General features: G+C 33.7%; 3 protein-coding genes across 7 annotated transcripts; 1 reads left to right on the forward strand and 2 right to left on the reverse strand.

The window, feature by feature from the left end:
* Window positions 1-88: 88 nt before the first annotated feature.
* Window positions 89-5,986, reverse strand: LOC124441063 (inositol-tetrakisphosphate 1-kinase-like). Of its 3 annotated transcripts, none has more exons than XM_046991492.1 (13): window positions 5,910-5,986; window positions 5,491-5,655; window positions 5,345-5,369; window positions 3,828-3,953; window positions 3,428-3,545; window positions 2,487-2,585; window positions 2,261-2,304; window positions 1,917-2,009; window positions 1,637-1,703; window positions 1,098-1,165; window positions 935-1,015; window positions 747-828; window positions 89-532 (listed from the first exon to the last, which is right to left on the reverse strand). In XM_046991492.1, exons 2-13 carry the CDS (start codon window positions 5,607-5,609, stop codon window positions 450-452), a joined length of 1,005 nt encoding a protein of 334 aa, XP_046847448.1. In that variant the 5' UTR covers window positions 5,610-5,655; window positions 5,910-5,986; the 3' UTR covers window positions 89-449. The 3 variants fall into 3 exon arrangements, with proteins under 3 accessions (XP_046847448.1, XP_046847449.1, XP_046847450.1); XM_046991493.1 differs by having other exon boundaries at window positions 5,948-5,965; XM_046991494.1 differs by lacking the exon at window positions 5,910-5,986 and adding an exon at window positions 5,729-5,864.
* A 60-nt stretch (window positions 5,987-6,046) lies between these two features.
* LOC124441064 (radial spoke head protein 9 homolog) lies at window positions 6,047-8,406 on the forward strand. The gene is made up of 6 exons (XM_046991495.1): window positions 6,047-6,351; window positions 6,547-6,718; window positions 6,858-6,987; window positions 7,176-7,264; window positions 7,822-7,882; window positions 8,184-8,406. The coding sequence occupies exons 1-6, from the start codon at window positions 6,125-6,127 to the stop codon at window positions 8,342-8,344; spliced, it is 840 nt and encodes a 279-aa protein (XP_046847451.1). The 5' UTR covers window positions 6,047-6,124; the 3' UTR covers window positions 8,345-8,406.
* Window positions 8,358-9,979, reverse strand: LOC124441065 (28S ribosomal protein S18a, mitochondrial-like). 3 transcript variants are annotated; one of them, XR_006946860.1, is made up of 5 exons: window positions 9,842-9,979; window positions 9,421-9,549; window positions 9,234-9,297; window positions 9,104-9,163; window positions 8,358-8,720 (listed from the first exon to the last, which is right to left on the reverse strand). XR_006946860.1 is itself a non-coding variant. In XM_046991496.1 (5 exons), the coding sequence occupies exons 1-5, from the start codon at window positions 9,957-9,959 to the stop codon at window positions 8,656-8,658; spliced, it is 411 nt and encodes a 136-aa protein (XP_046847452.1). In that variant the 5' UTR covers window positions 9,960-9,979; the 3' UTR covers window positions 8,358-8,655. The 3 variants fall into 3 exon arrangements, 2 of the variants coding, with proteins under 2 accessions (XP_046847452.1, XP_046847453.1); XM_046991496.1 differs by having other exon boundaries at window positions 9,446-9,549; XM_046991497.1 differs by having other exon boundaries at window positions 9,091-9,163; window positions 9,446-9,549.
* Window positions 9,980-10,036: the final 57 nt, after the last annotated feature.

Here is a 10,036-nt window from a genome sequence, read left to right on the forward strand (position 1 = left end):
TGAATTATCCGACTTATTCCCAGTTTTCGCACGTGAAACACAATGCTGCAAAGTTTCAACCAAACATTACACGAAAAATTGCACAAAGTTACAAAATCAAATAACAAAATTCTTGATTCTTATTAGCAGTAAAAACGTTTCTCTACACCTACATACAAAGGCATTTTGCAAATTTCTTAAACTATTAAATATTCCTCTTTAGTGATTAATGACTAACTATGAATTAAATTGATATTAAATAAGATATTAAAATGATCACAGACGATAGCGAATCACAAAAGCGATCTAAAGAAAAGGGATTAATTCAAATTGTACCTTTCAATTATTTCAAGCGGTTATAACGGTAAACACGGTGCACATGTGCGTACAAACCATTGCAAAACAACAACACTTTGTACAATGAAATTGAAAACATCAACTAAATTTTCTCAACATTTAATGACGGAAAGTCAGTGAAGTTTTCGTTTTTTATTAATTGACTGTAGTGTGTGATCAAATAGATCTTCGATTGCGCTATCCACACCTTCATAACCTAAACCAAAGAAAGGTATTTTGTTAAATACTACTCACGTCAAAAAAAAAACCCAATGATGAACCTCCTCCCCCTCTCCCCTTGAGACAAATCATTCAAAAAATAGACTAAAGAAAGCGAAGTTATAAAATACACATATATGACAGAAGAGGAGATAATTACATGTATTCAAATTAAAAAAGCAACAAAGTCTGCAATAAATGTTTATAAATACCAGGAAAATAGTTAATATCAATCACTCCTATTCGCCTTGATTTTCTCTCAACTATGACGTCAACACCGAAGAGAGTCAGACGCTAAAAATACAGCGTCGTATAATAAAAATCAGAAAGGCATCGTTGATAGAGAAATAATATGAAAATTAAATTTTAGGCAAAACCTCCCAATGATGAATGCACTGACCATTCGTCTTTTAAGTAAATCCACAAGTTTCTTGACAACTTTTTCATCCGGTGGCAATGGCGAGAGTATCGGTTTTTCCAACTAAATAGAACGAAAGAAACATATGAAATCAACACTTCACAAAATGTACGTCAAGACAAAGTAAAGAGAAAGAAATTATTACCTGGTTAAGAAAAGAAGATGATGTTGGCTTTGAAACATCATGACTGTGAAAGAAAATCGTTTCGTAATCTAAAAAAAATTAACGAAACTCATGAAAAAAGTACAAACTCTGCAATAAATGTCTGAAAATACGACTTCAGATGCCGTAAACTTGGTAAAGAGGCTGAAAGCATAGTTTTTTTAGTAACGAAGTGAATTTGTTATGCCGAAAATTATGGAAACAAAACCAAACAAAATATAGAATTTGCTTTGTTTAAAACCAAACAAAATATAGAATTTGCTTTGTTTTTACTTGAAATTCTACGTCAACCAAAAGTAAACGCAACCATTTCGACCAATCACAGTTCTTCTCTAATTTAAAGGCACGCATGTTGTACACGTGTTTTTAAAAACGTTCACAGGTAAAGTTACCAAAACAATATAGATAAAAGTACTCAATAAAACAGAGATGGACTTAGTGATTCTAGTGAAAAACCTCCTCCCTTTTTCCTCTCCCACAACAAAATCACACTTGATCCATTCCTTTAAGGCAAAAATTACCTCCTGCTTGCAGATTCTTTATTGAAGGTCTTTCGCTAATGTAATGCTTGTTACCAATGACAAACACCTACATAAGGCACGAAAGTCTAACAATATGACAATAATGTGGAATTATGTAAAAAATTTAACACAAATTGATTTTGCTGTGAGTTCCCTGAATGCTCGAAGTGATGCTAACAAAGCAAAAACGTTTTCTCGTACAGATATAACAACAAACTAGCAGACATCTTCACACAAATAAACAGAGGATCAAAAAATGATGAAAGCAAAAAGAAGAAACCTTGTACAAAATGGCATCATGATTGATGAACTCTTGACAAACGCAAGGTGAAGTAATATCTTGAAGCCCTTCTTCATTGAATATAATACTCATCTATAAAATATAAAACGGGCGAATGAAAACAAATCGCTCAAACATGCGCACGCCTATCACTCCCATTGCACCAAAAACGGCTGTTTTCATAACGGCCTCGTCAGCACAGATTTCATACTGCAGAAGAGAGAGCTTTCATAACGTTAAGCAATAAGAATTACCGCGCGCTGGTGAAATAGCTATAATAATTTGATTGGGATACAAGCAAATTTTTGATTTTCAAATCATATACAGATTACAAGTTGAAATACCTCATGGGATTCGTCAGAGCCATGAGCAACGTTTGTTTTGCATACTAAAGTAAAAAATCACATGTTTAAATATAAAGAGTGACATACCAACTATATAACCAGCTGGCCATATGTAATGTGAACAAATTGTAGAGTTTCTTATTCCGTAAGTGATTTTCTTCAAAAATTTAAGGCCATCCTGAGCACATTTTGTCATTTTCTTTATGAATTAAATAAATGTACTTACTAAAGGGAAACTTGATATTGGCAAGATGGAACGCTTTTATATTTTCCCTACTATCTTGGCTTTTTAAACTGATGAATTTTGGAATGAAAACTTTGCCATCTGAAAAATGATATTATCAAATTAACTAAGAACGGCACAAGAAGAAACAAAATTCATAATTCTGTGTAGTCAGTCAGTTACGAAGAAAAATATCTACCAATTGTAGTCACCAACAAGCTACCTCTTCCTACAAACTATTGTGTTTATTTTTTTCATCTATATTTATATCTCAATGTTAGTTGTGGCACAACACAGTACTTGCATATCAAACACTGTAGAATGTCAGATCAGCGAGTTATCAACGAGTGATCTCTACCTATCAACCTTTGTATCCAGTTTTGTGCTTACTTTGTCAGAAATTTCGCAACTATGGTCTTGCATAGTAAAGATAGCAGAATGCACATCAACAAGTTAATCACGTGCTACCAACAATTTACCTCTACCTACCAAATTTAGAGTGACCTTTGTGTCTACTTTAGGTTAGTAATTGCAAAACAGCCCTGCTGCTTTTGTGTCGACATTTTTGTACATTCTACATTAGTTATGTGTTTACTTTTGTGTCCAGTAGCAAACAAAAATTTTGGCGCAAAGAAGAAGAAAATCCTTAGAAAAAGGCCTTCTTATACAAGTGCAAAGTTTGAGCAATAAAACTTGATACTGAAATTCAATGCTGGTAAGCATGAAAATGATTATTCCTATTAAAGGTTTGCACTTGCTGTTACTTGGACTCCAAAATGCATTTCTTGACTTGCAACCACTCTCTTGAGATTTGCCTAACAATGTTGCTTGCCCACACCAGCTGGTGCCAACAATAACTGTGATGAAATATTCTTTTGTATCAGACCACCAAAATGGCTGAATTGCAAGTCAAGAATACAGGATACAATCAAAGCTCAGTATACCTTCGTCCTGAATTTCACATTGCCTTATGATAGGATAATAAACAGATCGGTCACTAAGCAGACGAACAGAATCAATAGGATCAATTACAATGACTTCAGGATGATCTGCAACAAATGTCTGGAAAACACGAAACAAAAATGAAGTTCATTAATTAATCTAACTTTTATTTTTAAATAGCATAAAAATGAAAACTTCACAATAACCCTATAACTTGACTGTTATTTAAACAAACATGTTATTGATTTGGCAATGATGTACTTTAAATGCAACAATGAGAATATATATTTACAATTAATGCCTACAAAGCTTGATTAAGGCCACTAAAACAATATAAATATTGCAATAAATACGAAGAGTAGCAGCAAAACTGACATCCAAAGTCTGTTTCTAAAAACATACCTCAATCTTCTGCACAGCTTTGAATGCCTGCAAGTCGCCATTTTCTGCAGCAGCTATAAAGTCAGTTACTTTGTGAATCAAGATGTCAACAGGACCTTGGTCTATCCACGGTTTTGAAAGGTCAATCTACAGAAAGAGTAATAAACAAATTATCAATTGCACATCATAACTTGATAAAACAACACACTTCTCAACTACAATGGGTATTAAGATCTCTTAATTCTTGTTAGAAAATAGGTATTTTTTCATGATGACAAATTTAAATACAAAATATAGCCTTGAAATTTTTCATAGGTAATATTTCTTATGGCATAGATTAAAATTTATGTCGACTCAATTTAAACACATGTCATGCTATTTTTGTGTTTGGAATCACAGCTTGTGGCCAGAAATTTAGGCTAAAAACAATAAATAACATAGTTGTTCAGAAGACAATGACAGGGACATAGCCAGGGGGAAAAAGGGACACCTCCCTTTTTTTATGACAATTTCAAATTCACAATAATAAGTTGCTTTTTTAGGCACTTTAGCCACTTCCTAAGTGACAATAGATCTTTCATAAATGCTGCCCACGCATCTGAATATAATTTTCCAAAATTAAATGAAATTCAAACAATTTTAACTAGCTAATAAATAGATCAGAGGTTTTCCTTCATTTGTCTCATTACTTCACTTCTATTTGTTTTGGCAATGATGCTAATGTCCTGTTCATTCAACAAGGATTGGTTATATTCTTTAGAAATTGATGACCGAGAACTTGTTATAAAGGTATTTTAAATTAAAATTTCAGCAGCTAAAATTTATTCTTACTAACATACAGCCCATCAATCAAACTGGCAAATTTGTAAATGGCACACCCAAGATTTAAAATTTGTGGCACATAATGGCCCAGTTTTCTCAAAATTGCCCACCCAAGATCTCAGGTGCATAGAACAAACTATCCAGTCTAGTCCATCAATGACTCAAAAACACACAAAACATTCAAGTAGTATGACAAACAAGAGCAGCAGCTCATGACTTTTGGAATGAATCAACACAGTTTGTTTCAAATATGTACATTTGAAAGTCTCTACATACTGCAAATAGAGTCACCATTTCCTTGCCTCCATGAAAGCAAAAACTATGTTACAGATCAAAAGCTTGTGCAGTCATCTTAATTAACAGCACGAGAAGCTAATATACTTGTTCCCACCAATTTCTACCCAGCCAAATTTAATTTAAAGGCAGTTCATATGTTTAAGCAATGAAAAGGCAGTTGCTGTGTTTATGCATTTTTTTTGCACAGGCTTATGAAAACACAGGTATATACCTATCACATGCGTTTTATAGTATTGACCCCTCACACGCGTTTTATAGTATTTATTTTATAAATACCAATAATCTGATCATGTGATTCCGATGTTGACTAAAAACGACGACGGAAGAAAAACTAGGAAATGCAAATTAGGCCAACAACTCCCAATTTTATTAACAACATTGATCAACATATTACATGTAAATATAGCATCGTAACATACCTCATAAACTTCGAGGCCGGCTTCCCTACAAAAATAAAAGAAAACTAGTATCGTGTTTCAACTAAAAATTCATGCTTCAACAAATTCTACGATGAAAAAACCAACAAATATTTATATGACATAAATTTTTTATGAACAACACGAACCTGCACATTGTCAGAAAACGTTCGAAGTTTAACTTATATTTTTTCTTTTTGCTGAGCCAGAAAGCCAGCTTTATCGGGGTGGATAAAGATCCACTGTCTCCCACTAACGTACGATTCATCCAATCCTTCTTTAATCCATTTCTAAAATACTCGACATGACCACGTCTATACAAAATAACTTGATGTTGTGACTTACGTTAATTAACATAAATAGTTTCTATGTTGAATATATTAGTACCCCCGGTGCCCGGGAACGACAATCTCATGATCACAAATGTTTGCCAAATGTGGAGGAAAAAAGTCCAATGTCACAGATGAAATGGAATAGCAAAGCGAAAACCCAAGACATTGTTTTCCCGATAAGGGTGATGCACGTCAATATGACGTCAATAACTTTTATTTGTGGTTTTTATTTTCACCTTTTCAATGCAGTTCACCCACTGTTTCACCCACTCACCGGTTTGTCAACCACTGATTTTCCAACCATTTTGCATTTAGGAAGTCACGTTAATCTTTACGCTAAAATTTTCGCGCTTTCACTACGATAAAATTACCGAATATAATTGTACGCTTACACTGTTGCTATGCAACAATATAAACAATTGAAATTAAAAGAAGGCAAGAAAATACGACGATGGAAGCCGACGCTTTGCATTTAAACATCGATTATGTCGGCAGTAGTGGCGTTATTTTGAGCACGGAACAAAAGGCTGCCTTTCAATCGTCGCTGGTGATTTTGAAAAGTAACTATAAGTACAAGAAAGTATTTTTTTGGGGAAAAGTTCTCGGCGTTAGAGATGACTATTTTATCGTCGAAGGTATCGGGAAAGATGAAATGACTGACAGACATCTTTTATACAGGTTAGAGTGAAACAAAATAAGACTTTCCAGATGATCACTTGCGTAAAATATTTTTGTCCCATCAGTTCGACTGCATATGACTGCATTTGTGGAACAAGGATTGATAAATCAGATTAATCACTGATCTGATCCACTTAATCTATAAGATTCATTATATTTTAAACACCTGTAAGTATCTAAACGTTTTCTATGTAGCGTGGATTGTGTGAAATGGGGTCTATTGCCACATGTTACAGAACAAATGAAAGCAAATTGTGCTTTTGTAAAAGGCCGCTTCACTGGTGACCCCTCATATGAGTATGAACACACAGAAACAAAACGAAATGAGGAAAAGGAAACAGATGCAGACCTTGAAGAAGAAAAAACAGTCAGTATTAAAACAAGCAACAAAAATAAATTCTCGAAAGATGCTTATATGAATGATATATCAAATTTTTTACACTCTCTTGCTATAGTGATCTTATATAACTTTAATCTGCTTCAAAACAATGTTGTGTATCTTTAAGGTACTTGTTAAGGAAGAGGACAGATTGGCGACAGTCATTGCAGCTATCAATTATGATGTGGCCATTGTACCCAGGGGTTCATTTCTAAGATCTGCTGATGGCAACATCTACTCCAATAGAAGTTTTGAAGGTTGCAATGTAACTGACATACTTGATGTTCATATAACCTATTTTTAACGATGATATTACCAGGAAACAGCATCCTAAACCATTCAGATTTCTTGTCCTTTCCATTGGCATTTTTAAATCATTGTTGAAATAGTTACTTGAAGCTTACTATCAGTTGAAGTTATTGATTAAATATTTTCAATATTTTAGGACTAACAATGGCCGATGCAGCAAAACTTTGCTCCTACTTCCATTTCCGCGAACCCATCCTCTTAAATCAGAAAAGCCTGTTGCAAAAGGTTGGTATCCATTAATTACTCTGCTAAAAAACGTGGTTGCTACACTTGCTTTGTAAGTTGGGAGATGGAGCACACAAGCACAGTAAAGTAAAACCTTTCACAATGTCTGTTTGATTTTAAACGTCTGGAATCCGAAAGAAAGCTCTAAACATGGTGAACTATACCAAGCCAACACAACGTTAAAAGTTAGAGATCATTCAAATCACCAATCATAGCAAATGAAACCAAGCTAATTTTCAATATACGCTAGAACACGAAGCCACCTACATATTCTTTACAATAAGAGGTGGTCCTAGAGGGATTTGATTGTACCATGCAATTTTTTACCATAGAGGGGGGCAGAGCAGCACTCCCTTGTGATAGTATGAAACACTATAGAGAAATGAAACGACATTTACTTTATTTATAATTTGGTTAAAGTAGGTAATATTACAGTAGGCACTATCAGGGGTGGGTTGTGTTGTGCTTTAATATGGAGGTGGAAATTTGTGCGTGTAATGCACTATGCAATGTTTTCATGTGGTCGTCGAAGGCAAAATATGTGATTTCTTTTCCAGGCCTCGCTCGACAAAAGTATTGATTTTCTTGATCCAATCGATGCGGACGTTCCAAATGGAGGTATTTATAATATTATATATATGCTTTACAATTTACTTAGCTCAGTCTTAACATAACTGAACTACTAATAAGAAACTTGATTACCTCAGCAACAGGTTTCACGAAGACATGTCGTTAAAAATCTGCCTTATTTCATCAATGTACATTTCATTTCAATTGTCGTGTTCTGTGCAGTACACAGGAAAAATTCTTTAACATATCATTTGGAGATCATATAGCCAACACATTTGATCATATTGATAGAAATATATCTAGTCCGAGTTGGTAAAGTGGTTAGAATTTTGTCTTTGACCTCCATTAGGTTCATGGAGTATTCAATACGAGAAAGGTTGTGGATTGGTTACATTAAGAAGCTTACACTGGCTAGGTTTCGTCTTTTATCATGTTCCCGAAACCAGAAAGTTCGGACGCATTTACGTTGGTACAGGAGAAAAGAACTTAGATCTACCATTCATGTTGTAAATATGTATCAAAGTTTAAATGAACAATATCATAAATTGAATAATAAATGATAAATACAGGTACTGTTATGCTATTGCTGTATCACCCTCTATTTTGTATTAAGTCGATTACAAATCTTGTAATCCACTATTTGGTTTGAGTTGTATACTTTATCAGAGGGTTGAACCAACAAGCATAACCTTGAACCCCAAAGCATCAAGCCTCTTCCAGTAATAGCCTCTTCCGACTCCCCCAAATCCTCATTAATATTTGATGGTCAATACCTTTCATGCTGTATGTGTCATTGCAACATTTTTGTCAACAGAATGTATCTATTGCTTGTTTCTGGAGGAATTGATTTCATACATCAAGGCAGGAGGCTTTTTTGGGATAAGACCTATGCAAGAACATTTTTTCAAATGTAAATTTCAGAATAAGTAAATTTAAAAAAATCTAAAATTCAATTAATTTTTCACTCAAATAAAATAAGTCACATCAGTGGATGAATAATTTAACAGTTCTTAGATTAACGGTAGTTACAACAACTTTAACTGGATTAACATTAATTGGATTCCTGTTAGTCGGATCAACCTATGTTAGACAAACACTTGTTTCATTAGCTTCAATCAAATTAACATTAATCAGATAAATGTTGGTTTAATTAGCTTTAGGTGGATTAAAACTCATTGAAGTCATACAAGATAGATTAAATTTAGATTAATGCACATTAGATTAACATTAGATTAACATTGATTTGATTAACTTACATAACAAGCTTACCGGCTCTTCGTGATATTTCAATGGCTTTTTCCAACTTCCTTTGCTGTTTTCTACACACTCCTAGAGTCAAATAATGAGTAGGTAAAGAAAAATATCAAAAAATTGAAAAATAGTTGTGATGACTTTTTACCTGTTATCCGTCTGTTTAAAATATTTCCTTCAGGTGAAATGAATTGTGCAAGCAATAAAACATCCTGAAATTTGAAATGTTCTTTAATTGATGGAAGGTTGGATACTTATGAATACTTGTCACCTAGTTGGATACTTATCACACAAAGAAATATGAAGGCTCAACATTTATAACTTGTGATACATACACCAGATCTGACCAACCAGTCCAACCTTATAAGTAAATTTTATATTTCTTCGAGATATTGGACACCTTTGAAGAGTTTCCTTCTGATTTGATGAGGTTGTGGCATTTCTTGCTAGTATTTTTCGTCTGGCTAAAAAATGGTTTGACAAAATACACGTTAACAACTGAAGTTGACATCTTTGATACTAACAAATATACTTATAATTATACATGAGCCATTAGATATGTCCATCAGCCTCTCTGACTCCACATAAGACAAACATTTTTTAGAATGCAATCAGGAAGTTTTTGTTAAATGTATATATTGAAATTGAAGTAAGACTTTAACTGATAAACAGTTTAAAGTTTGAAGTCTACTGTATAAGTTTGTATATTGAAGTAAGACTTTTAATAAAGAACAGTTTATAAGTAAAAGCACTTACACGACAGCACTTCGAAAAGTGGTTTGTATTGTATTGACTGTAAGGTACGCGTGAATGGCAAAAACGGAGTAATGAATTTAGAGAACGATTGAAGAAACACTCTCGAATGAGCCGCCATTTTAGATGTACCTACGCGAATCCGATCCAAATCCGAGCAAAACAGATCAGATGTTGTTCAGAAATTCACTTAGGAAA

Source organism: Xenia sp. Carnegie-2017, unplaced genomic scaffold (genome assembly GCF_021976095.1).
Source record: "Xenia sp. Carnegie-2017 unplaced genomic scaffold, XeniaSp_v1 HiC_scaffold_20, whole genome shotgun sequence".
Taxonomy (NCBI): domain Eukaryota; kingdom Metazoa; phylum Cnidaria; class Anthozoa; order Malacalcyonacea; family Xeniidae; genus Xenia; species Xenia sp. Carnegie-2017.